At 49.4% G+C, this 27,558-nt stretch overlaps 1 protein-coding gene across 3 annotated transcripts; it reads right to left on the bottom strand.

The window, feature by feature from the left end:
• Positions 1–15,623: 15,623 nt before the first annotated feature.
• On the bottom strand, positions 15,624–27,492 carry RIBC2 (RIB43A domain with coiled-coils 2). 3 transcript variants are annotated; one of them, XM_069581775.1, is made up of 7 exons: positions 27,182–27,492; positions 26,279–26,360; positions 23,365–23,709; positions 21,645–21,763; positions 20,028–20,255; positions 17,051–17,217; positions 15,624–15,874 (listed from the first exon to the last, which is right to left on the bottom strand). In XM_069581775.1, the coding sequence occupies exons 1-7, from the start codon at positions 27,293–27,295 to the stop codon at positions 15,796–15,798; spliced, it is 1,134 nt and encodes a 377-aa protein (XP_069437876.1). In that variant the 5' UTR covers positions 27,296–27,492; the 3' UTR covers positions 15,624–15,795. The 3 variants fall into 3 exon arrangements, with proteins under 3 accessions (XP_069437876.1, XP_069437877.1, XP_069437878.1); XM_069581776.1 differs by lacking the exon at positions 15,624–15,874 and adding an exon at positions 15,908–16,109; XM_069581777.1 differs by lacking the exon at positions 15,624–15,874 and adding an exon at positions 16,043–16,109 and having other exon boundaries at positions 17,036–17,217; positions 27,182–27,475.
• Between the last annotated feature and the right edge of the window lie 66 nt (positions 27,493–27,558).

The following is a 27,558-nucleotide window of genomic DNA, read 5'->3' as shown; positions in this document are numbered from 1 at the left end:
GAAAAGCACTCCTATTCCCTAAGTCTCAGTTCTGCAACTGGGAAATACAACTAGCAGTATTGGTTAGTCACTGAGTTATGTCTGACTCTTGCAACCCAATGGACTGTAGCCCGCCAGGCTCCTCTGTCCATGGGATCCTGCAGGCAAGAATACAGGAGTGGGTTGCCATGCCCTTCTCCAGGGATCGAACCGGTGTGTCCTGTATTGGGAGGTGGATTCTTTACTGCTGAGCCACCAGAGGAACTATAAACTAGCAATAATACACTACAGATTAGTGAAAGTTTTAATCACTGAATATGCCTTGTCAGTATTGCTCTGGCCTCAACAAGCACAGCACCTACAGATGCTATTTTGCTGGATGTGTTAGTTGCTGCTGCAAGTCCACCTCTCTTTGGACCAATGGTTAACCCTGGGCCATATCCCCCTGGCTACATCGAAAGGGACCAGGGTTGGGGCTGTGACCTCTGGACTGCCATTTGGAAGGATGACCTGGTTTAGTCAGACTCCCTGGGCATGAATTTGAGTTGGAAATGAGGAAACTGGGGCCGTTGGTGGTGGATCTGGAGCCGAAAGGCCCTTCTGGGTCACTTTCCATGTGAGCGAGCCGAGGACAGTGTGACCTTGAGTACAAGACTTCATTGGGGCTGGCTGGACCCTGCTTCCATCCCAGGGAGGCCTGGAAGGCCGTCAAGCCTACCCCCAATCCCCTTGAATTCCCACTGGACATTGGGTCAACAAAGGCATATTTGTTGAGCCCAAGAGCCTCAGTGGGAAACTTACGGAGTGATGAGTTCTCAGCCAGCTTGCTGTGGCGGGCATGGCTCCAGCTGCTTCTGTCTCCAGCGGGCTCTGGAATGTTCCGCTCCCAGCAATTGTGGACAATAGGGTTGAAGTCTCTTCGAGCCCTGTTAGAACAAGAGGGTTCAGAAAGCTCTGTAGAACTTCTGGTGAAAAAGACAAGACCCACTAAACCACAGGCCTCCCATTCTCCCACCTCTCTATGCACGTCCGCATGCTGGGGCCACAGTTAGCATGAGGGCTGGCCCCGGAGGTGCTGGTCTCATCCTCCGTTTGGCAGAAGAAACCAGGAAGGCAGACATCCCAGCCACAGGACGAGTGAAACCAGCTTTGCCGGCTCTGGGCAGGGGGGTAACCAGTTTCCAGGATGGGGCAGTATGAACCTGGAGCTGATCCCTGGGCCCCGGGAGGTGGGGATAAGCGGGATAAGCCCCACCCTGAAACTACTTCTTCCTCAGAGCTCGGTCTTGCTCCCACCAGACTTCTTCCAAATTCTTTTCATCCATGTATTAACATCATGTGGACACACTGGACATGATCAAGAAGGTGCCTTGTTCGGAAAGTGTACCTAAAAGGCACCTGCTTCATATCCCACTCCACCCTGCAGACCACCACCCGCCCACGTGCCCAGGCAAGAAGCAAGGGGACCTGTCGTTGCCTCACTGTGCCAACACTGCAGAGCAGATGTCACAGCCCATTACGCCCACAGCCTCCGCGGCATCCCTGTCTATGTGCCTGGAGAGACCAGAGACACACAGGGAAGGAGCTGGTGCAGGCCGTGCAGAAACGCCCCCTGCTGGTGGACATTGGCGTGGGCAGCCAGCAACCTCATTTCCCCGCTGCCTGGCGGCAGGTGTTAAGGCCCCTCCTCTGGCTGTTCTGATGCGGCTTGGGGTGGGGGGGCAGGTCATCGTGTTTCCTCCTGTACATTCCATCTTTCCAAAAAATTTCCCCACACCCTTTTCAGTCAACCTCTGTCCCCTGACCTCGGTAAACATATACTTGTGTTCATTCTAGAGTTTCACACATAGATGTTGTATTTCTGTACTTTTGGGGGGTCTGGCATGGTGTTTCTGATTATGGTTTCTGATTTATTCACTTTGGTATATCAGCGATTTGTTTCTTTTACTCAGAGAGTGGTACAGGTGTAACGTTTGTTTATCCGATCGCCTGGAGATGACAGTTTTACTGACTGCAGTTTTTCGCTATTACGAATAACGATGCTATGAACCCTATATACAAGTCTTTCATTTCTCTTGCAATAGTTGGTCATAGGGTAAATGTATGGTTACTTTGTTAAATATTAAATGTATGGTTAAAGGTATTGTTAAACGTACACTTAACTATGTGAAAACTGCCTCTTTTCCACCAATAACGAATTACAGTTCCAGCTGCTCTGCCTCTTGACAGTCACTTGGTATAATTTTGAAAATAATTTTAGCTGTTCTAGTGCATACGTGATGGTAACTCATGAGCTTCTGAAACATTGGGATACAATTTTCATGCCATAATATTCACCCTTTTAAAGGATACAAATTCAATGGTTTTCAATATATTCACAGAGCCGGGCAACCTTCACAACTATCTAATTTCAGAACATTTTCATCACTCCAAAACCCTTTAGTTCCTGGAAGAATGCTCACCTACTTTCTGTCTCTGTGGATTTGCCTACTCTGACCATTTCATGTCGACCGAGTGATAAAATGTGGCGTTCTGTGTCTAGGTGCTCTCAGCCTACTGTCTTCGCTGTGGACCTGCCCTGTGGCGTCTATCAGGCTTCATTCCTCTTTCTGGCCAAATGATATTCTGCTGTGTGCACACACAGACACATTTTGTTCACACATCCCTCGTCGATGGACATTTGGGTTTTTTTTTTTCACTTTTTGGCTACTGTGAATAAAGCTGCTCTGAATATTCAAGTACAAGTTTTCGTTTTTATTTTTGTTCTGTTGAATAGTTTTTGGCCACGACTTGCAGCATGTGGGAGCCTAGTTCCCTGACCTGGGATCAAACCCACATCCCCTGCTCGAGGAGCATCGAGTGTTAGCCACTGGCCTGCCGGGGAAGTGCAGGGGTTTGATGGGCATGTTTTTACTTCTACTGGGCGTACGCCTAGGAGTGGGGCTGCTGGGTCACGCTGTAACTCTGCTCCACAAACTCAGCTTCCCTGACTCTGAGCTCTGCCTCAGCTTAGCTCAGTGAGTGCGCTCTGCTTGGTGGGGTTGGGGGGGTGTCCCCTCCCCCTGTGGAGGTACAGCCACGCCTCCAGGAGGAAGTCCTCAGTGACTGTACAGCTCACTTTGTTCCCTTCCCTTGGGGATCTCAGTCTTGTGCAGTCTGTTGTCCAGTGTCTGAAAGCTGCGGTTTTCAGTTTAGTTCAGTTCAGTTCAGTCACTCAGTCGTGTCCGACTCTGCGACCCCATGAATCGCAGCACGCCAAGCCTCTCTGTCCATCACCAACTCCCGGAGTTCACTCAGACTCACGTCCATTGAGTCCGTGATGCCATCCAGCCATCCCATCCTCTGTCGTCCCCTTCTCCTCCTGCCCCCAATCCCTCCCAGCATCAGAGTCTTTTCCAATGAGTCAACTCTTCGCATGAGGTGGCCAAAGTACTGGAGCTTCAGCTTTAGCATCATTCCCTCCAAAGAAATCCCAGGGCTATTTTGTCCAGTCTTCTGTAGTTTATAGCAGAAGAGATAGTCTAGTTACTCCATTAAGGCTGGAAGCAGAAGACCCATATTTAACATTCCTCTATCTGATACCTTCACCATCTAGTTCTAAGAGGACTTCCCTGGTAATCTAGTGGTTAAGAATCCACCTTCCAATGCAGGGGATGCGGGTTCGATCCCTGGTCGGGGAAGTAAGATCCCACATGCCAAGGAGCTACTGAGGCCCCGTGCTGCAACCAGAGAGAAGTCCTTGAGCCACAGTGAGGAGCCCGCCTGCCGCGACTAAGACCCAACTTAGCCGAAAAGAATTAAATATTTTTTAAAAATAATAAAGTTCTAGGGAGACTTAAATGTGGGTGGTTGTTTTCGCTGACACTCACGGCACTCTGTACTTGTATGTTTTTTTCTGTTTGTGTGAGCTTGTGTTTGGTCAAGTTTAATCTGGGAAGGCATCAGAAGTCTAAACTGGGATTGCTTCTTCCAGAGCTTATTTGTCTTTGCTTCTGCTAGGTACCATGGATGCGAAATTAACCCGAGAAGACTTAAATTTTTCTGCTGGGGATTCTTCCGACCTGTTGGAAAAATTAAAACTCTGGCGCTCTGTAAGAGTGAGCATATTGGGTATGAATTCTCAAGAACCACCATCACCACCATCATCACCAAAACCACCACCATGATCACTCTCTCAGCCACAGTGAAGACTCATTGGTTTCCAGCATTTTCTCTAAGGGTGTAGCCACCTTCCAAGGTCTCAGGTTAATGCAGAGGTCTCAATTCTGATGCTCTGCCTTAATGAGAGTCTCTTTAATGAGACCATTGACCCCCAAAGCTCTAGGTTCCTGTTACCAGCCTTTGTCACCAGAGCAGCTCTAGCTTCTATTTCTCGTTACTGGTCACTGTTCTGCTTTCAGTCCACGGTTCCTTATTGTGTGTGAGAACATCTTTCATGGTTTCATTTACCCTCTTGCGAGCACAGCAATGCATATAAAACGCTTGGCATAATTTATCGAGGATCTAGCTGAGTTGTAGTGGGTGGATTTTTTAGGAGATTCAGTCTGACATATACTTCATTCTTCGGAGGCAGAAATCCTCCACATCAGTGACTTCATCTGCAGAGAAGGGAGACAATCTGATTTCTGAGGATTGTTGCAAGGAATGGAAATATGCGAAAGGAATGTATACTTAATATAGTGCTTGGCACAGATGGAGACTGCCCGCAGTACCCATTCTGGGGGTTTGTTGCTTGAACTGGGGCTCTCTCCGAGGACAGACGGCCTGAGCACTGAAGCAGGGGTCCGCAGGAGCCGGGTTTGAATCCCCACCCTGCTCTTCTTATGCTCCGATATTATTTACCGCTCTAAACCTCGGTCTCCTCACCTGTAAACTCAGGTAATAGACAGCTGCGTGTCTCACAAGTCTGTTACAAGGCTCCAGCGACATCGTGTCAACGACCCTGGTCTACAGTGCTGCGTGGAGACGTCAGCGGCTATTAGCAGGTAGGACTGGAGGGAGAGCGGTGGCTTTTGAAGGTATGGTTCTCTGTGTCCATGAAACGCGACTGCCTGGCAGTGTTACTGAGTCCCAGCTTGTACTGCTGGCTGCTCTGCGGGCCAGTAAATCAAGAGATGAGTTGCTGGGACAAGAAATAAGGACTTGACTTGAAAAGCCAGCAGGCCGAGGTCATGCTGGACTCATGTCCCAAAGATCCAACTTGCCTGAGTTAGAAGTCAGGCAAAGAGTCGAACGCGACTGAGCGACTGAACTGGACTTCTTTTCTACTAAAAGGAGAGGGGAGTAAGTCAAGCACTTCCTGGTTCCCATCAGCCTCCAGAGGGTGCGTGTGAATTTCTCCCTCCTGCTGTCATTCACAGGCGTGAGACAGGCCTGAGACAGGCCTGGGGCCTGGGACCCTTTGCTGCAATGCTTGCACCTGGACACACCCCTCCTTTAGCAACAAAACACAAAGAAAATACACAGACTAAGAATAACTGCGTGCTGTGCAATTAGGGCAAATTCTGGACAAAAGAATACAAAGAGACCAAAAACCCAACTGCTACTTTGAGAAGCCCGGAGCAAAAACAAGGTACCGTGCATACCCCCTGCACTAAATGCCAGCTAAGCGGGCAGACCCCCTGAGCCACCCTTGGACACACCCCTTGTCCCCCTTCAGGGAGTCAGCAAGGGAGCCTATTATTTGTTCTTGCCCCCCGCTGCTGCAGCAGGGCCCCCAATAAAGTCTCGCCTGAATTTCCTGTCTGGCCTCTGATCAAGCTCTGTTGATTACAGAGGGCAACAAGAGCTTGGGTGGCTCAGTGGCAGAATCTGCCTGCCAGGGCAGGAGACTTCAGAGACACGGGTTCGATCCCTGGGTCAGGAAGATCTCTGGAGTAGGAAATGGCAACCTGCTCCAGTATTCTTGCCTGGGAAATCCCATGGACAGAGGAGCCTGGTGGGCTACAATCATTGGGGTCGCAAAGAGTCAGACACAGCTGAGCAACTGAGCAGAGCACAGCAGCAAGGGGGCCAAGAACCCCAGCCAGTAAACAGGTGGGCCTGGTCAGGAGGGTTCCTGTGAGCTAAACAAAGGTATTTTAGCTTCATGCTCCTTCCCTGGGAGGCAGGATTCCCAGAGATGGGCCATTATGTGTAATTTAAGCTCATAGGCAGCTTCCCTTTAGTGATTGACTTGTGAAAGAACACAAAGCTTCTTCCCTAGTTCAGCAGCAAAGGGTGTAGGGAACACTCAGGGTAAGGAGAGGGATGGTGAACTAGTCTGTCTGGGTCTGAAACCAGCTCCGCCCATAGCTAGCTGCTTGTCCTCCGGCAATCAGTGACTTCTCTGCCCTTCGGCTTCCTCATCTGTAAAAGGAGGGTAAATAGGGACCATGCGGTTGTTGTGATGAACTGACGATCCATGGAACACACTTCCCTGAGTTCCTGCCCGGGCGCATAGTAGGTATTGGGTTCGCAGGAACAGCTCCCATAATGGGGGACGTTTGGAAGCCAAAGGAACGTGGCCCACACGTGACTGGGCTGTCAGAGCTGATGGAGGAGCATTTTACACTTCAGCTATGGGAACCAAGTGTGAACTTGGCCATGAGAGGTGCAATTTTCATATTTGGAAAACAGACAAAAGCAAGAGAAAAACACTCAGCAGAGGCAAGAAGATTCGCCAAAAGTTTTAAAAATAATTGCGTCGAATGATTTCACACCAGCCCCTTATGCTGAGGATATATGTTTTCCTGTAGAAAATGCTTATTAAAAAACTCTGGATGAGAATCTTGGAAGAGCAGATGATATGAAAGGGCCAAGTTCTGCAGGCAATGGTGTGGGCAAGAACCAATGAAAACTCTTTCCGCTTGGAACACAGTTTTTAGAGGGTACAAACCAATAGACAAGTTATAGACATAACATCTGAGCTGGTAAGGAGGTTCCGACATAAAAACATGCCTCCAATTTATTTCTTTGGTCAATCTACCCTTTAGCAAAGTCAGAAGTGCTGAGCCCTGAGTGGTGACAAGTAACAGCAACATAACTTTACCAGGTTTTCCTAAAGGAGGGCAGGCCAGAAGAAACAGGCAGGGGAAGATACTAGTAAAAACGCTGAGAAGTAAAATAACAAGTTTCTGATGTGGGCAAAGACAGGAACTACTGAACACACAGACTGGGTGTGTGCAGCTTCTGCTTCTGGGACCTCATCAGTGTGTGTATGCGTGCTAAGTCACTTCAGTCGTGTCCAGCTCTTTGCAACTCCGTGGACTATACCCCGCCAGGCTCCTCAATCCATGGGATTCTCCAGGCAAGAACACTGGAGTGGGTTGCCAGGCCCCCCTCTAGGGGATCTTTCTGACCCAGGGATCGAACCTGCGTCTCTTATGTCTCCTACGCTGGCAGGCGGGCTCTTTACCTCATCAGTAAATGTGTTCTGTTGGTGAAGTAATGACCCGAAATTTTAATATCTATATTCGCCATTAAGACACTACACAGTGTTTAGGTAAAAAATAAAAGGACACTAAGCTTGGGGAGAAAAAAGGTACTATGCAGTGTTTAGGGTCTTGATTGTTCAAAGATTCATGATATTACAGCACCCTCCACAAATTGATACTAGGACAAAGCAGGATCAGGGAAGAGGGCCTAGACAGGAATAAAGGTGCAAGGACTTCCCTGACCATCCCGTGGCTGAGATTCCATGCTTCCAAGGCAGGGGGCGCAGGTTCAATCCCTGGTCGGGGAACTAAGGTTTCACATATCCCAAGGCTTGGCCAATAAATAAATAACAGTTCGCGTCTGTATCATGCAATCATGAAACGCTGCATGCGCTTTTTCTCCACTGGGCCATCTGTAAAACAGGGATAGGAGGCCAGACAACGGAATTTGGCTCTAGGGTGATATACCCTGTGTTCAGTTGCTCAGTCATATCCACCACTAGAGCATCATATAAAATAGCTTTACTGCCCTAAAAAGTCTCTGTGCTCCCGTTATTTCCAGCCCCATCCCCAAATCCCTGGCATCCATTGATTTTTATTGTTATTATTGACTGTGCTGGGTCTTTGTTGCTGCGCCAAGCATGGGCTGTTTCTAGTTATGGCAGGTGGGGCTGCTCCTCGCTGCGCTGTGCAGGCTTCTCATCGCGGCGCTTCTTTTGTGCAGAGCTCGGGCTCCAGGTGTGAGGGCTTTACTCATGGGCTTAGTTGTCCCACGGCATGTGGGACCTCAGCTCCCTGACCAAGGATCGAGCCTGTGTCCCCGGCATTGGCAGGTGGATTCGTAGCCACTGAAGCATCAGAGAAGGCTTCAGAGTCTGGTCTCCTCAGACTGGCTTCTTCCACTCTGTGATAAGCATCTAAGGTTCCTTCATGTCTTCCTGGGGCTTCCCTCGTAGCTCAGTCAGTAAAGAATCTGCCTGCAATGCAGGAGACCTGGGTTCGATCCCTGGGTCAGGAAGATCTCCTGGAGAGGGGAATGGCGACCCACTCCAGTATTCTTACCTGGAGAATCCCATGGACAGAGGAGCCTGGCGGGCTACAGTTCATGGGGTCGCAAGAGTCAGACACAACTGAGTGACTAGACCACCATCACCACTTTTCATGTCTTCTGACGGCTTGATAACTCAAGCAAAGAATAGTATCCCACTGTTTGGCTATACCACTGTCTTTCTGAATATTTGAAAATTTTCACAATAAGTTTTGGGGAAAAAAAACCAAACAAACAAAAAACAAAAACTTCTTGAGTGTGTACGTCTGTAAAATCGTAATGGGGCCATTCAGAGGAGCCATGGCGAGGGTCCCACCACGCCTGGACCCTGGCTGTGCTTTTGAAGGAAAGCCAGATTATTCCACCTTTCTCGTTTTCTCTCAGCAGGATGGCAATCGCAACATCCACTGATGCATGGGTGTTGCAAGAACCTGCCCACCACCGGCTTGCAGTAGCAGATCAGTCTCGGGGTTCATTCGCTTTCCCGTCTGGGAATGTACCATACTGCTGATCACCAGCAGAGGGCACACTTGAAGCAGGCAAGTGTCCAGCTTTCAAGCTTTGTCTTTGAGGAATACCTTCCGGAAGGATGTGAAATTCAGAGTCAAAACAAGCCTCTCCACTTTGGGCTCGTGATTCCGCGAGCATAACTAGTATTACTGATGGCTGCAGCATCTTCCTCGTGCTGTCTCCCTCCTAGCCTGTGCCTGCCCCTCCCACCGCCTCACTTCCAGGCCAGGACCTATTTCCATATCTGGGTCTCCCACTAACCTGTAAGCGATCCTGGCTCAGGGCCTGGCGCAGCATGCAGGACGGGAAGAACACGCAGTGTGCACTGGACAACTACATTCTTAACGGGATTATCCTGGGAAGCAATGGGGCCAGGGTGCCCTCTGTACTCCCCCTGTTAAAGGTTGAATTGTGTCCCTCCATCAAAGTTAATTAGGGTCCTAACCTTTAGTACCTCAGAACGTGACCTTATTTGGAAATAAAGTCATTGAAGATATAATTTGTTTGATGGTAGTTTAGTCGCTAAGTCGTGTTTGACTCTTTAAACCCCATGGACTGTAGCCTGCCAGGCTCCTGGTCCATGAGATTTCCCAGACAAGAATACTGCAGTGGGTTGCCATTTCCTTCTCCAATAATTAGCTTAGGCAAAGTCATTACACACACCCAAGGTCAGGGGAGGTGGCCGAGAGGAGCAATCCCACATCCGAGGTCAGGAGGGGCGGCCCTGAGGAAATACCCCTCGTCCAAGGTAAGGAGCAGCAGCTGTGCTTTGCTGGAGCAGCTGTAAAGAGATATCCCACATCCAAGGTAAAAGAAACCAAAGTAAGATGGTAGGTGTTGTGAGAGGGCATCAGAGGGCAGACACACTGAAACCATAATCACAGAAAACTAGCCAATCTGATCACACAGACCACAGCCTTGTCTAACTCAACAAAACTAAGCCCTGCCATGTGGGGCCACCCAAGATGGGAGGGTCATGGTGGAGAGGTCTGACAGAATGTGGTCCACTGGAGAAGGGAATGGCAAACCACCTCAGTATTCTTGCCTTGAGAACCCCATGAACAGTATGAAAAGGCAAAATGATAGGATACCAAAAGAGGAACTCCCCAGGTCATTAGGTGCCCAATATGCTACTGGAGATCAGTGGAGAAATAACTCCAGAAAGAATGAAGGGATGGGGCCAAAGCAAAACCAATACCCAGCTGTGGATGTGACTGGTGATAGAAGCAAGGTCCGATGCTGTAAAGAGCAATATTGCATAGGAACCTGGAATGTTAGGTCCATGAATCAAGGCAAATTGGAAGTGGTCAAACAGGAAATGGCAAGAGTGAACATTGACATTCTAGGAATCAGTGAACTAAAATGGACTGGAATGGGTGAATTTAACTCAGATGACCATTATATCTACCACTGTGGGCAGGAATCCTTTAGAAGAAATGGAGTAGCCATCATGGTCAACAGAAGAGTCTGAAATGAAGTGATGCTGCTCAGTCGCTTCAGTCGTGTCCGACTCTGTGCGACCCCATAGATGGCAGCCCACCAGACTTCTCCATCCCTGGGATTCTCCAGGCAACAACACTGGAGTGGGTTGCCATTTCCTTCTCCAATGCAGGAAAGTGAAAAGTGAAAATTGAAAGTGAAGTCACTCAGTCGTGTCCGACTCTCAGTGACCCCATGGACTGCAGACCACCAGGCTCCGCCGTCCATGGGATTTTCCAGGCAAGAGTACTAGAGTGGGGTGCCATTGCCTCTCCAGTACTTGGATGCAATCTCAAAAACGACAGAATGATCTCTGTTCATTTCCAAGGCAAACAATTCAATATCACAGTAATCCAAGTCTATGCCCTGACCAGTAATGCTGAAGAAGCTGAAGTTGAACGGTTCTATGAAGACCTATAAGACCTTTTAGAACTAACACCCAAAAAAGATGTCCTTTTCATTATAGGGGACTGGAATGCAGAAGTAGGAAGTCAAGAAACACCTGGAGTAACAGGCAAATTTGGCCTTGGAGTACGGAATGAAGCAGGGCAAGGCTAATAGAGTTTTGCCAAGAAAATGCACTGGTCATAGCAAACACCCTCTTGCAACAACACAAGAGAAGACTCTACACATGGACATCACCAGATGGTCAACACCGAAATCAGATTGATTATATTTTTGCAGTCAAAGATGGAGAAGCTCTATACAGTCAGCAAAAACAAGACTGGGAGCTGACTATGGATCAGGTCATGAACTCCTTATTGCCAAATTCAGACTTAAATTGAAGAAAGTGGGGAAAACCACTAGACCATTCAGGTATGACCTCAATCAAATCCCTTATGATTATACAGTGGAAGCGAGAAATAGATTTAAGGGCCTAGATCTGATAGACAGAGTGCCTGATGAACTATGGACGGAGGTTCATGAAATTGTATAGGAGACAGGGATCAGGACCATCCCCATGGAAAAGAAATGCAAAAAAGCAAAATGGCTGTCTGGGGAGGCCTTACAAATAGCTGTGAGAAGAAGAGAAGCCAAAAGCAAAGGAGAAAAGGAAAGATATAAGCATCTAAATGCAGAGTTCCAAAGAATAGCAAGAAGAGATAAGAAAGCCTTCCTCAGTGATCAGTGCAAAGAAATAGAGGCAAACAACAGAATGGGAAAGACTAGAGATCTCTTCAAGAAAATTAGAGATACCAAGGGAACATTTCATGCAAAGATGGGCTCGATAAAGGACAGAAATGGTATGGACCTAACAGAAGCAGAAGATATTAAGAAGAGGTGGCAAGAATACACAGAAGAACTGTACAAAAAAGAGGTTCACGATCCAGGTAATCACGATGGTGTGATCACTCACCTAGAGCCAGACATCCTGGAATGTGAAATCAAGTGGGCTTAGGAAGCATCACTACGAACAAAGCTAGTGGAGGTGATGGAATTCCAGTGGAGCTATTTCAAATCCTGAGAGATGATGCTGTGAAAGTGCTGCACTCCATATGCCAGGAAATTTGGAAAACTCAGCAGTGGCCACAGGACTGGAAAATGTCAGTTTTCATTCCAATCCCAAAGAAAGGCAATGCCAAAGAATGCTCAAACTACTGCACAATTGCACTCATCTCACATGTTCGTAAAGTAATGCTCAAAATACTCCAAGCCAGGCTTCAGCAATACATGAACCATGTACTTCCAGATGTTCAAGCTGGTTTTAGAAAAGGCAGAGGAACCAGAAATCAAATTGCCAACATCCGCTGGATCATTGAAAAAGCAAGAGAGTTCCAGAAAAACATCTATTTCTGCTTTATTGACTATGCCAGAGCTTTTGACTGTGTGGATCACAAGAAACTGTGGAAAATTCTGAAAGAGATGGGAATACCAGACCACCTGACCTGCGGTGGTCTTGAGAAACCTATGCAGGCCAGGAAGCAACAGTTAGAACTGGACATGGAACAACAGACTGGTTCCAAATAGGAAAAGGAGTACATCAAGGCTGTATATTGACACCCTGCTTATTTAACTTGTATGCAGAGTACATCATGAGAAACGCTGGGCTGGAAGAAGCACAAGCTGGAATCAAGATGGCCGGGAGAAATATCAATAACCTCAGATATGCAGATGACACCACCCTTATGGCAGAAAGTGAAGAGGAGCTAAAAAGCCTCTTGAGGAAAGTGAAACAGAAGAGTGAAAAAGTTGGCTTAAAGCTCAACATTCAGAAAACTAAGATCATGGAATCTGGTCCCATCACTTCATGGGAAATAGATGGGGAAACAGTGGAAACAGTGTTAGACTTTATTTTGGGGGGCTCCAAAATCACTGCAGATGGTGATTGTAGCTATGAAATTAAAAGATGCTTACTCCTTGGAAGGAAAGTGATGACTAACTTACATAGCATATTGAAAAGCAGAGACATTACTTTGCCAATAAAGTTCTGTCTAGTCAAGGCTATGGTTTTTCCAGTGGTCATGAATGGATGTGAGAGTTGGACTGTGAAGAAAGCTGAGCGCTAAAGAATTTGATGCTTTTGACCTGTGGTGTTGGAGAAGACTCTTGAGAGTCCCTTGGACTGCAGGGAGATCCAACCAGTCCATTCTAAAGAGATCAGTCCTGGGTGTTCTTTGGAAGGACTGATGCTAAAGCTGAAACTCCAGTACTTTGGCCACCTCATGCAAAGAGCTGACTCATTGGAAAAGACTCTGATGCTGGGAGGGATTAGGGGCCGGAGGAGAAGGGGATGACAGAGGATGAGATGGCTGGATTGCATCACCGACTCGATGGACATGAGTCTGAGTGAACACTGGGAGTTGGTGATGGACAGGGAGGCCTGGTGTGCTGCGATTCATGGGGTCTCAGAGAGTTGGACACGACCGAGCGACTGAACTGAACTGAACTGAATCAAATATGGCTAGTGTCCTTATAAAGTGGGCTTTCCAGGTGGCTCAGTGGTAAAAAGGACCTGCCTGCCAATGCAAGAGACACCGGATACTTGAGTTTGATCTCTGGGATAGGAAGATCCCCTAGAGGGGGAAATGACAACTCACTCCAGTGTTGGTGCCTGGGAAATCTCAGGGACAGAGGAGCCTGGTAGGCTACAGTCCATGGAGTCGCAAGAGTCCGACATGATGTTGCAACCAAGCACAGCCACAACCTTAAAAATGGGGAGAATTTGGACGCAGACTCTGTAGGATAAGGCCGTGTGAAGAGGACAGCTTGGATGTGGGCGATGCATCTGCAAGGCGGGGACCACCAAAGCCCGCTGGTAAACCCCCAAAGCTGGGAGAGGGGCCGGGAGCAGGTTCTCCTGCTGCCCCTCAGAAGGAAACCACTCTGCCGGCACCTTCCTCTTGGACTCTGCACATTTCTGCTGTTTAAGGCGCCCCCTCCCCTAGTGTGTGGGACTTTGTTACTGGCGGCCCCATGAAACTATGCACCCTCAACCTGCTTCCCTAAAAGGGGTCCAGCTCCAACTGATCCATGTGGGAAAACCTAACAAACCTCAGCCAGTGAAGGGTTTTGAGCATGGGAAGAACAGAAGCTGTGTTTAGACACTGAGGGAACACGAGCTGAGCTGCTAGCCTGGGTGTATCCAGCTCCATCTCAGCTAATGACGACCTGCCACCAGGGGCTGCCCTGATGGCTCAGATGGTAAGGAATCTGCCTACAACACGGGAGACCCAGGTTCAATCCCTGGGTCAGCAAGATCCCCTGGAGAAGGAAATGGCAACCCACTCCAGTGTTCTTGCCTGGAGAATCCCACGAACAGAGGAGCCTGGCAGGCTACAGTTCATGGGGTCGCAGAGAGTCGGACACAACTGAAATGTGTAGAACAGCAGCTGCCCCTTGTTACTAGCCCTGTGTGTATCAAGAAGCGTACATGGAGGAGGAGCAGTTACTGGGTGTGACCCAGCGATCCTGGGCCTGGGGTCTAGAGACCCCACTACTGCTGGACAAACTCCCTTCCTAACCCACCCTCCCCCATGTAACTTGCCTCCCTTCACCTCCCCTCTGACAAATTCCAAATCACCATTCGAGACTCCCTTTGGCAGACAGCTAGCTGTCCCCCAGCAGGTCTTCTTCCATCTTTTACACCATTAGGGAATTGCTGCCTGTCACGTGTTAGCCACCTCAGCTTCCCAACCTCCACTGCGGCTGGGCATGGTCACATGACTGCAACCTGACCAATCAGGTGTGAGCGGAGGTGAAATGTACAATTCCCGAGAGCCGTGGGCCAGGTGTGCCGCATGCGACCCCATATCCTCTTCCTTCCCTATTCCTCCTCCCGGCCGGCCACCGAGTGACCACGTCATGGGAGGTGGCAGGGCAGTGAGGCAGGACCACTCAAGTAGGGCAAATAAAGAGGAGCAAATAAACTGCTGCCTTTTTGGCCACTCTGGTTTTGGGTCTCGTTATGGGAGCCAGGGGGCTTCCCAGGGGACTGGGTGGGTAAAGGATCCTCCTGCAATGCAGGAGACTCAGGTTCCATCCCGGGGTCGGGAAGATCCCCTGGAGGAGGGCATGGCGGCGGCTCCAGTATCCTGGCCTGGAGAATCCCATGGACAGAGGAGCCTGGAGGCTACGGTCCATAGGGTCGCGATGAGTCTGACGCGACTGAAGTGGGAGCACACTCGCGTGGGAGCCAGGAGAGAGAAGTGCTTGAGAGCCAGACTCTGCGAGTTCGACCCCAGGTCCACCAATTTCCGTCAGAGTGACCTCAGGGAAGTCACTTAAAGTGTCTGTAGCTCGGGTTCTGCACCCGTGAGTAATGAAAACACCCGCCCCTGGGTGCTGTGAGGGAGCGATTAGTTCATTCTGCGCGGAGCCGGTAAAATGGCTCCCGTGCAGACTTCCTGGGAAGTCCAGGGGTGAAGACTCTATGCTCCCAGCGCATGGGGCCGGGTTCCGACCCTGGTCAGGGAACTAGATGAGAGTTTGCACGCCGAAACCAAAGGCTCCTGTGCGCTGCAACAAAGCCTGAGGATCCCACATGCTGCAGCTAAGACCCAGCGCAGTCAAATAAAATTAAATAAATAAACATGACACTCTTAAAACAAATAAACAAAATGATGCCTGTGAGTGTGGGTAATGCACCACTGGAACTGAGAGCTGACTCGCAGGCCTTCATCCCTGGGTCCCCAGCACGCAGAGGTGCTCTGGAGCCAGTTGGAGTGGAGTTGAGTAGACACGAATCCTCCTCATAGAAATGCAGGAAGAGGTTTAATCAAACTTTGTCTACAACAGAAAAATTCAGTTCAAACGGTATTTCTGGACCAAAGGGTGCTTTTTTTTTTTTTTTAAACAGATATGACTCTTCAAGGTAACCGCGCTTTACACATTAACGGTTCAGAGGAAAAGAAGGTGAATTTTTCCTTATCGACTTCCTGTATTAAATTGTGTGAAATAGTCTTCAGTGGCATGATTGGTAGAGAGTTCTTTCATATGTTCTTTCCTGATAATGAAACGAGAAAAATCAGCAAATGCCTGACTTCCTAAATGTTCTACTTTTTATTGGTGTCTTATCCCCAGGAGACACAATTCATCCCGCACTACTCGCTCAAGGGGAAGAAGGGACATTTCGTCACTGCTGATTGGTTAGCCTGGCGTGCTGCAGTCCATGGGGTCACTAAGAGTCGGACACGGCTGAGCAACTGAACTGAACTGAGCTGGCTGGTTAGCCTAGGGACCTGTGCGTGTGAGATGTGGGGACATCTTAGAATTCCGTGATTGTAAACACGCTTGCTCCTCCCATTTGATTTCTGTGAGATGATCTCTTAATTCTCCCCATTTTGGCCCCCAAAGATGGAGCCATCAGTCAATAGACATCTGATTGGAAAAGATACTCGTGGGTCCCCTCTGAGTTCAAGCCAGAGCTTGAAGAATAGAGAGATTAAAGAGCTAAATCATGTGTTTTTAGTGCCAGATTCACCTACTGACCCGCATTTGACACTTTCTGTAGCTGGAGTCTGAGCTACTCTGGGGGCCTGTCCTTAGGCAAGAAGAGACTGCTCCTTCTCGGCAGCTCAGGAACCCCTCCCTCTGCCCGGTGGGCCCTCCCTGCGGTGGGCAGCTGGCACCGTCGTCCCCTGTGTCTGGGCCACATGCCTCCTCCTGGAAGCCCACCCGGAGTCCTCCCCTGGGGCTCCCGGGGACCTCCGTGAACTCTGTTACCAGCACCTGTGTCCGAGCCCACTGGGCCTTGCCGGTGCCTAAGTCAGGACTATCCAGGGACAGGTATTTATGGAATGTGGGCACAGGGGAGTCTCAGTCCCTCCCTGGCCTGCGTGGGGACCGATGGCTTCCTAGCACTTGATTTCTGGCTTCCTAGCTCTGAGCCTTTTCCCCGCTCCTCTTTACCGGGTAGCTGTGCCAAAGCCCCACTCACTGCTGCTACGGGCGGGGGTGGGGGGGCCTCTGGTGAAAGATACCACAAGGGTCCTGAGCCTATGGGCAGGAAAGATTCAGGGAAGGTGAGCCAAGGGTCCAGAAAAGGTCGGTGATTGCTCCCTGGGCCCTGCAGGACACCAGCTCTCACCTCCCCTTTCCCCAGGCCTGGTGCCCTCGATGGTGCTCCCAGTTCCCAGCCCCCCAACCCCCCCCCCCACACACACACCGGCCTAGCACTCACTGCAGGAGCTGCTCCCTGGCCAGGCTGAGGTTGCTGCAGTCCAGAGCCCTGCGCAGGCCACGCCGTAGGCGCTGCTGCTGCCGCTCAAACAGCAAGGTGGCGCGAGCCTTCTGAATCCTCCGCCGGTCCCAGTCCATGTCTCGCTGGCGCTCTTCCTCCTGGAGCCTCTACAGAGAGGAGAGGCGACTCACCACCACCTGTCCCCCAGGAGAGCCCCAGAGGGGATTCCCCTGGTGGTCCGGTGGCTAAGGCTCTAAGCCTCCAATGCAGGGGGCCTGGGTTCGATCCCTGGGTGGGGAATTAAGATCCCATGTGCTGCACTGAGTTCACACGGTGCAATAAAGACTCTGCATGCCACAGCTAAGACCCAACGTAGCCAAATAAGTAAAATAATTTTTTAAAAAAAGCCTGGCTATGCTCTAATTCGGAGAAGGCAATGGCACCCCACTCCAGTACTCTTGCCTGGAAAATCTCATGGATGGAGGAGCCTGGTAGGCTGCAGTCCATGGGGTTGCTAAGATTTGGACACGACTGAGCGACTTCCCTTTCACTTTTCACTTTCATGCATTGGAGAAGGAAATGGCAACCCACTCCAGTGTTCTTGCCTGGAGAATACCAGAGACGGGGAAGCCTGGTGGGCTGCCGTCTATGGGGTTGCACAGAGTCGGACATGACTGAAGCAACTTAGCAGCAGCAGCAGCAGCATGCTCTAATTAAAAAAAAAAAAAAAGAATGGGAACGATATGGGCACATAGAAGCCCACACTGAGAGACAGAGTATTCTTAGTGTGATCTCAACTTCCCAAATTATGTCCTTGTACAGAAGAGGAGCCGGGGACAGGACACCAGAAGGCACATTGGGGGATGGGAGAGGGGTCTTCTGAGTGTGGGATTTCACATGGGATGTTTTCTTCTTCTTGTGTTTCTCTAGCTGCTTATTTGGAGAAGGCAATGGCACCCCACTCCAGTACTCTTGCCTGGAAAATCCCATGGACGGAGGAGCCTGGTGGGCTGCAGTCCATGGGGTCACTAGGAGTCGGACATGACTGAGCGACTTCCCTTTCACTTTCCACTTTCATGCACTGGAGAAGGAAATGGCAACCCACTCCAGTGTTCTTGCCTGGAGAATCCCAGGGACGGAGAAGCCTGGTAGGCTGCCGTCTATGGGGTCGCACAGAGTCAGACACAACTGACTTGACTTAGCAGCAGTAGCAGCTTCTTATTAATTTTCTACAGAGACTGAAAATCAAACCAAAAATGCTGCTTTTGGGACAGATGGCCAACCTTCCTTGCCAGGCAGTCGGGCTGAACTACCGTTGTGAAGGGCAGAGCTGGGCCTGGTGAAGGTGGCGTCCTGATGCCAGCCTCAGGCTCCTCCCACTTTGGGCTAACTCCCCTGCCTCACCCCTTGGCTGCTGTCTGTTTCCCTTCCTGAGGCGAGGTGCCCGACCTGCTCCCCATCTCCTGGTCCAGGCCACCCCTCCCTCTCCCTGTGCCCGTCTGCTGGGAAGCTCACACCGACCACAGCTTCACACTGACCACAGCATCACACGGAGCGTGGCTGTCATCTGCGGACCCCTTGGAAACGCCCATCCTCTGCAGGTCTGAGAATGTCTCCAAATCTCTCTCCTGTCATTATTTCACGTCGTCCAGTACTCTTGCCTAGAGAATCCCATGGAAGGAGGAGCCTGGTAGGCTACAGTCCATGGGGTCGCAAAGAGTCGGACACGACTGAGCAAGGCTCTCTCTCAACATACTCAGAAATGACCCTTTCCCTGCTTTCCAATGATTCTGCCTCATCTCCAAAGACCCCTTTCCAATCTCTCAGCCATCCCCCTCAGGGGGCAAGTGATGCCCATGGTTCTCGAACTCCAGCGGGTATCAGAAGCCCTGGAGGGGAGGGAGCACTTGCTGAAGTTTCCAGTTCAGTAGGCCTAGCGAGGGCCTGAGGATCTCCATTGCTCTTGAGTTCCTAGGTGCGGCTGGTCCAGACGGCCTGCTTTGGGAAGCTCTGCCCTCACCCTGTTGTTGCCAATACCACCCCCCTCTGGAGTCTCACCTTGGAGTCCCATCCACCGCAGTGAAGACCTGCCCCTCTTTCTCCACACCCTCGTTCCCATGAGGTTCCCCCACACTGTGACTGCCAGTCCGCGGACTCGACACCCCTCCATGGCCCCTTGAACTCCATGTGTCCTTATCTTCCTCCTCATTCAGCCCAGCATCCACAGCTGATACCCCCTGGCAGACACCTGGGCACCCTAAGCCTCCCACCTGGTCCCACTCGCCAGGCAAGCTCTGACCATTGTTGAGTCCCAGCTCTCCCGTAATAGGCGAGCATGGCCCTACTCACAAGAGCTGCTTCAAGTTCATGACCGGGACTCAAAGTAGGGGGAGAGGGGAGCTGGGGCTTCCTGGCCACTTGCCCCTTCCCCTTTCCAGATGACCTTTGAGCACTTTTGTTCTTGCAAAACTCCTACCCCTCCCCCTCCGCTGCTGACCACTCTCCTATTTCACCAGGAAATAGGAGCTCCAGAGCAGCCCCTCAAGGCAATACAGCCCTACCCAGCCCCACCCTGTGGCTGCGGTCAAGGCCATGGTCCTTGCAGTTTCTGCCCCAGCAGAGAGAAGCCTCTCCCCAGGTGACTCCCTCCACCTTCAGACCTTTGTTTCAAGGTCATGAGTCCCATGATGACCCTTCTCACTCCCAGCACTCTCAGCCCCCCTACCCCAGCCTCCTCCCCTGCCCAGCACCCAGCACCTGTGGGATCATTCCACTCTTGTCCTCCCCTACAAATGGAACATAGACTCCTTGAGGGCAGCTTCTGGGGCCCAGTGTGACAGTGGCTATAACTAGATGCTCCAGGAAGGCAGGAGGGAGCACAGAGCCACATCTGAGGGCTGGGGCGGGTGGAGAGGGGTGGTGGTGGAGGGAACAGTGGGGGGCTGGGGGCTTGGAGAAGGGGGGAGGGGACAGGCACCAGCTTCTCCTGGACTTGCTGTTTTTGCACCAGGCGGATCTCCTCCAGCTGCTCCTGGCTCATGCCCTTCCAGCGGTCAGGCACCACACGATGCGGCCCGAAGGAGCTGGCTGCCTGCTGCGGGTTCTCTGAGAGCAGGTCCCCACGCAGCAGGTTGGAGATCTCGGCTAGGTTGTCCTCCTGTTCTTGTTTTCTCTCTTGGATTTTCTTTTCCGCTGACTCCAGGGCCTGCGCAGGGGAAGATATTAAGGAGGATGCTCTGAAGGGGCTTCCCTGGTGGCTCAGACAGTAAAGAATCCACCTGCCATGCAGGAGACCTGGGTTCCATTCCTGGGTTGGGAAGATCCCCTGGAGGAGGGCATGGCAACCCATTCCAGGATTCTTGCCTGGAGAATCCCATGGACAGAGGAGCCTGGCAGGCTACAGTCCCTGGGGTTGCAAAGAGTCGGACTCAACTGAGCAACTCAACACATTGTCTGAGTGAGCCTGCTGGGACTGAGGCACAGGCTGGCAAACCTTGAAGGGGCCCTTGAAGGAAGAATGTGCTAAACAGGGGTCCTGGGCGGGTGGGTGGAGACTTATCAGGTATAGACGTGGGGAGGTCCCTGGACCCCTGGCTGCCTGGGCAATGCTGGGTGAGTGGGCTGGGCTCAGAGGATCACTACCAGTTGGTCACGTGCATAATCCCGGCAGGTCTTTGTCTGCAGTGATTTGCCAAAGCAGGGAGTGGCCTCCCCCTGTTAGGTGGCCATCTCCCCTTGGCTTGGCCTCACCCACCCCCAGGACAGGGCTATGTACCCTTCCCTGTGGTCCTGGTCACCCTGGGCCAGCGGCAGGCCACAAAGAACCGCCAACCAAGTGATTTGCAGAAGTGGTGATTTCTAAAAGGTGTTCCTACTGCCTATCAACCTCAGTCCCCAAGACAAATAAATTTCTGGTCAAATCCCTGCTTACATGAAGGCAATGGGTAGAAGGGACATGCCCTGGCTGTGTGACCTGCAGCTAGACACCTTCCCTCTCTGGGCTAGAGTTATTTCTCTGTCAAGTCAAGAGAAGGATGAAACCAGTTCTCTTTAATATTGGACAGATGGGGCACTTTGCTAGGTGCCCTCAGTAGCAGGTGCTAACAAGAAGGCCAGCCTGACTGTATTACATAAGCGCATGCTTTGTCATTGGACAGGTCTGATTTGAATACTGGACTTCTAATATTTGGAAGTCCAGTGTTTACATCTGCCAAAGCAAATCAGATTAGTACTCAGCTGTCTCTAAGAAAGTCCATTCCTCCCTCTGAGCCTGTTTCTTGATCAATTGAGTTCATGGTGCCTCTCTGACAGGGCTGTTGAACACAGTGACTAATAAGATCTGATAATTGTTGCAGAGATTAAAAAAAGAACCATATTCTGGGAGTCCACCAGTGGTGTAGCGGTTAGGATTCCTGGGCTTTCACTGCCATTGTCTGGGTTCAGCCCCTGGTCAGGGAACGGAGATCCTGCAAGCCACGTGGCGTGGTAACAACAACCACCACCATGGCTATCACTGATGAGCTGAGAATGCTGGGACACTCAGGGAGGTGGCTGTGTGTCCTCCCTCCCCTCCAGACAAGCCTGGGGTATACACCTGGTTCATGTTGAATTCTTTCACAGTCGTACAAACTGCCTTCCTGGTGGCGGTTTCCAGATTCTGTAAGTGCTTGGCTGTCTCATCAAACTGTAGCCTTGTCTTCAAGTAGAGATCCTCTGAAAGGAAGGAAGATACAGTCAAAGCATGTGTGCCTGCCCAGGCTCCTTCCCAGATGTGCAGAGCGCCCTGTGGACTGTTGTTTCTGCATCTGCTTCTCATCACGCACCCATCAGAAGAAGGGGGGGTGCAACGGAAGGCTCATGGGAGACACAGATGAGTTAACTCAAGCCAAGCTCTTAGACCCGTGCCCGGCGGCGTTAGCAATCATCACTGTGGCCTGGTAATGTCTACAGATACGACTGAGCACACTTATCTGCGGTACCAAGGGAGAAGGGCTTAGGGGGCAGCGTAGTAGGAGATAAGGTCAGACTGTGAAGGCCTTGCTGGTGCTTGAAATAAATTTGGTTTTGATTGAGTAAGTGTGTTAGTCGCTCAGTCAAGTCTCTGTGGCCCTATGGACTATAGCCCATCAGGCTCCTCTGTCCACGGAGTTCTCCAGGCAAGAATACTGGAGTGGGTTTCCATGCCCTTCTCCAGGGGATCTTCCTGACCAAAGCTGGGTCTCCGAGATTGCAGGCATATTCTTTACCAACTGAGACAATCATTAATGAGTAAAGTAAGAAGCTATTGGTTTTGAACAAAGGATCCCACTTAATTTTTTATTTTTGGCCATGCTGTGGGTCATATGGGATCTTAGTTTCCTAACCAGGGACTTAAGCCATGTCCTCTGCATTGGGAACACATGGAATCGAAACCACTGGAGCACCAGGGAAGTAGCAGCTTTATGTGTATATATATCTGCTTTGGCATGTGGGATTTTTGCTGTGGCAAGCAGGCTCTAGAGCTCACAGGCTCAGCAGTTGCCACGCAGGCTTAGCTGTGCCATGGGATGTGGGATCTTAGTTTCCCTAACAGGGATCAAACCTGCGTCCCCTGCACTGGATGTCAGATTCTCAGCCACTGGACTACCAGGGAAGTCCCTGAGCAGTTTAACTTTTTAACAGGATCATTCTGGCTATTGGGCTGAGAAGAGCGTGTAGGGAGACCAGGGCAGAAGCTGGGAGGCCAGTCAGAGGTTATTTCGGTGATCCAGTTGGGATGTGCTGGCCTTTGAGTCTGGTGGTAGTGGTGGAGGCAGTGGTGGTGGTTGGAACTTGAGATGACTTGCTGCAGGAGTGCGTGCGGCATCTGAGAGAGAGGAAGGAGTCAAGATGACCTGGTCTGGACTGGAGCAACAGGAAGAACAGAGCTCCCATTGGTGGAGGTGGACGGTCAGGTTCGGGGGATGATCCAAGTGGCTTACTAGACAAGAACTGACATAGGCTAGACCTTTGTCTTTGCCACTGTCTTCCCAGCAGGCTGTGAGCACACTGAGGGTCAGACCAATGCTGAGTTACCCTGGGCTCCAGGATCCCATGGGCACCCTGACAGACCACAAGCTCAGGAAGTGTTTCCTGCATGATGGACGTGTGGCTAAAGACGTCCAAATCCGGAAACACGGGTTCTGGTGTCTCTTTGTTTGGCCATGTGGCTAAAGTAGTCTATCAGTGAGGCTTAAGAGACAAAAATGAAACAAGAAAAAACCCACTGGGGTTGGTTTGTTTTCTTTTTTCGTTTGTTTGTTTTGGGGGGTTGATCTTGTCTCTCGTTCTGTTACCTGCACATTTTTGGTTCTCCCGGCCAACCATCCGTTCTTTTTGCTGTTGCAGGGACCATTCCCTGTTTTGTTCCTCTTGGAATTTCTTCCTCAGATGGAAGTTTAAATCCTCTCCCATGAACTTCTGCATTCCTGATATTGTATTCCAAGCATCATAATCTGACTGCCGGGCTGGATGATCTTTCTTAAGGGCTAGGGGGTCAGAGAGGTCAAATTCACGGCGTGTTTCCGGGCTCTGAAAGCTCTGTTGGAAATCGTTGATAGCTTTACAGAGATTTTTCCTATCTCTCCTTTCCCGGTTTTCTGATATGCATGCGATCTTGTCATTTTGTCTCATTTCAGCAGCTAGAAAAGATACAGCATGTTCATTAGCGAAAGATTCAGAGGAAAGAAAGAAATTTGAATCTCCCCCCAAAAATAATTTTTAGTGATTCTAAAATCATCCAACTCTCCAAAAGGTTAACACAACCATTAAAGGATTAGAATTCTGAATATAAAAAAGCACCTACAAATCAACTTTAAAACAAACAACCTAACCACAAAAGGGGCAAAGGAAGGGAAAAAGCAAATCACTACAGAGAAACCTGAATGATCAACAAGCTTGTGAAAAGATCATCAACCACTCGAGATGGGAAACATCCAATGAATTGAAGAAACATTTAAAAACGCTAAAAATAGCAGGTATTAGGAAGGATGTGGAGAAACGTAGAGGTTTCTCATTTACTGCTTGTGAAAGTGTGACTTGGTACTTTTATAACCATGGAAAGCAACCTGCCAACATCCCTAAAACTGAAAACGCACAGATCCTATGACCTGTGAATTCCACGTCCAGGTCCACCAGGAACATGAGCATTGGGACACAGTGCAGGAGAGTCACTAACATTGTTTGCAATTATTTAAAAAAACTGGAAAAAAATCTAAATCAGCCACCAGCAGAGGAAAAAGAAACTGTGGTTAAAATTCATAGAAGAAAATATCATAAAGCAATTAAAATGAATATTCTGTATGGAGATCACCTATAAGTTCCCAAAATAGGTTGTTGAATTTCTTAAATGTTGCAAAAGGACACATTCAATATCTTTTATGTAAAAATGTAAAATACACACACAAATTTTATATTGTCATGGATAAACCTACATGGAGGGTACAAGTACAGAAACATGCATGGGAATGATCACATCTCTGAGGAGGGGAGAAGAGGAAAATGGTAAGATGGAGGAGAGCTTTAGCTACATCTGTGTGACATTTAATTCTCAAAAATCATTCTCAATATAAGATATCTAAAGCCAGGTTGGCAAAATGTTCATATCTAGTCTGGTGGTAGGTATATGTATGTCTCTCACATCATTTCTGTAAGTTTGAATTACTTTTGTAAAAAATTTTCTTGAAGTATAATTGATTTACATTGCTGTGTTAATTTCTGCTGTACAGCAAAGTGATTCAGTTATACATATATATATATATTCTTTTTTATATTCTTTTCCATTATGGTTTATCACAGGTTTCAATTACTTTTACACTACAATTTTAAAAGAAAATATGAAACACTATAAAGAAGAAAAGATCCTGATGCTGGGAAAGATTGAGAGCAGAAAGAGAGCAGGGTGACAGAGGATGAGATGGCTGGATGGCATCACTGACTCAATGGACATGAGTTTGAGCAAACTCGGGGAGATGTGAAGCTCAGGGAAGCCTGGCGCACTGCAGTCTCGGGGTCACAGAGTCAGACACAACTGAGCGACTGAACTGACCTGCTGAAGAAGCAAGTAAACTTCATTCATCATGCCATCACTCCAAATGTGCCAGTGCTCATATTTTGGTATAGCTCCTTGGTGTCTTTTTCTAAACATATTTTTATATATTTTTAACTTATGTATAGACATTGCTTTGCTGACTAAGGTCTGTCTAGTCAAGGCTATGATTTTTCCTGTGGTCATGTATGGATGTGAGAGTTGGACTGTGAAGAAAGCTGAGCGCCGAAGAATTGATGCTTTTGAACTGTGGTGTTGGAGAAGACTCTTGAGAGTCCCTTGGACTGCAGGGAGATCCAACCAGTCCATTCTGAAGGAGATCAGCCCTGGGATTTCTTTGGAGGGAATGATGCTAAAGCTGAAGCTCCAGTACTTTGGCCACCTGATGTGAAGAGTTGATTCATTGGAAAAGACTCTGATGCTGGGAGGGATTGGGGGCAGGAGGAAAAGGGGACGACTGAGGATGAGATGGCTGGATGGCATCATGGACTCGATGGACGTGAGTCTGAGTGAACTCTGGGAGATGGTGATGGACAGGGAGGCCTGGTGTGCTGCGATTCATGGGGTCGCAAAGAGTCGGACACGACTGAGTGACTGAACTGAACTGAACTTATGTATATTTATATATTTAAACTTAATTGATAACCCATTGTACATATAATTTTGTATCCTTTTTTTCTATTCAAAAAATCCTTATGGTGCTTTAAAAGGCATTGTTGGACATAACTGGGGCAGAAATGAATACTATTTGAGAATCTGACCCACAAGCCAGAACACTTTTACTTGAACCGTGCCTGGTTCTGAGTCAGCTCTGGGGTATGGGCTCAATAGTGTGTGTTGTCTACTATTACCAGCTGTCCCTGGTAGAAGGTCTTGAGCTTTTGGCAGAGAATATGTGTGTGTATAAGGTTTTTCATACCTAGTTTTTTAAAGAAAACAGAAAAATTTACATATCTGCACACAATATATTTTCTACTCATATAGAATTCAATAGCTAATTTTCAAGTGTGGAAGAATTGGTGCATTAAGTTAACTGAGCACAAGAAACTGAAATTTTAAAAGGAAGAAGAGCGTGAAAATGACAAGGCTTTACATACATGAGGAATGTGACCTGGGTCTAAAGGCACACAGCCCTGAACTATGGCCATTCAGAGAATGCTCACCAAAGGCTTCCTCTCTCGCTTTTAAAGTTGCTGCTTTTATGTTCTGGTCACAAACCTGAGCATCCCAGGCCATGGTGTCACCCTGAGTAAGGAAAACAATGGGAGAGAATAAGAGCCAGACAATTTTATTCAGTTGATAACAATCCTACTTATTTTTTTATAAACCAAATCGTCTCATACCCAAATGCCCTTGTGTGCCTCTGTTGGTTCTTCAGCCTGTCTTAACTTTCCCTAGAGCTTCCTTCTCCCTTTCTTAGTCAGTAGGTCCTCATTCTCAGAACACTACTTAAGCATTACCTCCTCCTCAGCAGCAGCAGCCTCCGGGAAGCCCTCTCTGCTTTCCTCTCCCAGCCCTAGTTGCCTGGACTTCCCTGCATTATAATGTGGCCATTTTAACGCCTGCCTCATCCACTGGGCTATCAACTTCACAAAGTCAAGGATCGTCTTATCCCTCATCTCCAAGGCCTGGCTCAGGTTTGCCACAAAATAAGAACTCTCTCTACTGGCATCTGTCTGTTGAATGGACTGGAGGAAATCCCTGGCAATGTAGAAAGTCTGGCTCAGAGAGAGGAGAATCGCATTCCAGTCTCTGGCCACTAACTCCAGGTAAGCTCGCTCCCCGCTGCAGGACTCAATTTGCCTGACTGGCAAGTGACAGGGAGCATTTTTCGGTCTTGTTCTGAGGTCTCCCTCATTCTCCGCAAACTCAATACGTGGAACAATTCTTCCCGGCAAAGCTTGGATCCGTCCGCGGCTGTGCCTGGATCACAAGTTTCATTCCAATAGTTCATCATCTCTTGCCGCTCGCTGCTCGCCTCTCTTGTTTCCCCCGCTCCCTTGTCCCCCTCCCCTCCCCCACCATTCCCTCCTGGCTCCTCTCCCTTCCGATCCGGAGGGTCTCACCCCGATGACCCTGTTCCTGGCGTTGAAAATCCGTTTCTGCCTGCCTAGCTCTGCATATCTTCTTTTGGCCAGGACAAAATCCTCCTGCAGGTCCTTGGGCTCTGCTACCTCCATGACTGCGAATTGCTAAGAAATTCTAAAAGGTTTCAAAAACATGCGAGATTAAGAGAGAAAACAACAAAAATAAAACTAGCTCAAGCCCAGCGAGGCTGGCTCCCTAGGAGTCCGGGCAGGTGGGATGCGAGCCTGCCCAAGAGGCTTTCAATCGGCCTTCTCTCACTGCCCCAGAGGCCTGGAGTCTCGGTTTCCTCGGAAACGTAAACATCTCCGGTTGCTAAGAAACAGCGCAGGGCTCGCAGGTGTTCTCGCTTTCCTCT

The sequence above is a fragment of the Ovis canadensis genome, chromosome 3 (genome assembly GCF_042477335.2).
Source record: "Ovis canadensis isolate MfBH-ARS-UI-01 breed Bighorn chromosome 3, ARS-UI_OviCan_v2, whole genome shotgun sequence".
Lineage (NCBI taxonomy): Eukaryota > Metazoa > Chordata > Mammalia > Artiodactyla > Bovidae > Ovis > Ovis canadensis.
The sequence above is the reverse complement of the archived record's forward strand: the minus strand, read 5'-3'. Positions and strand labels throughout refer to the sequence as shown.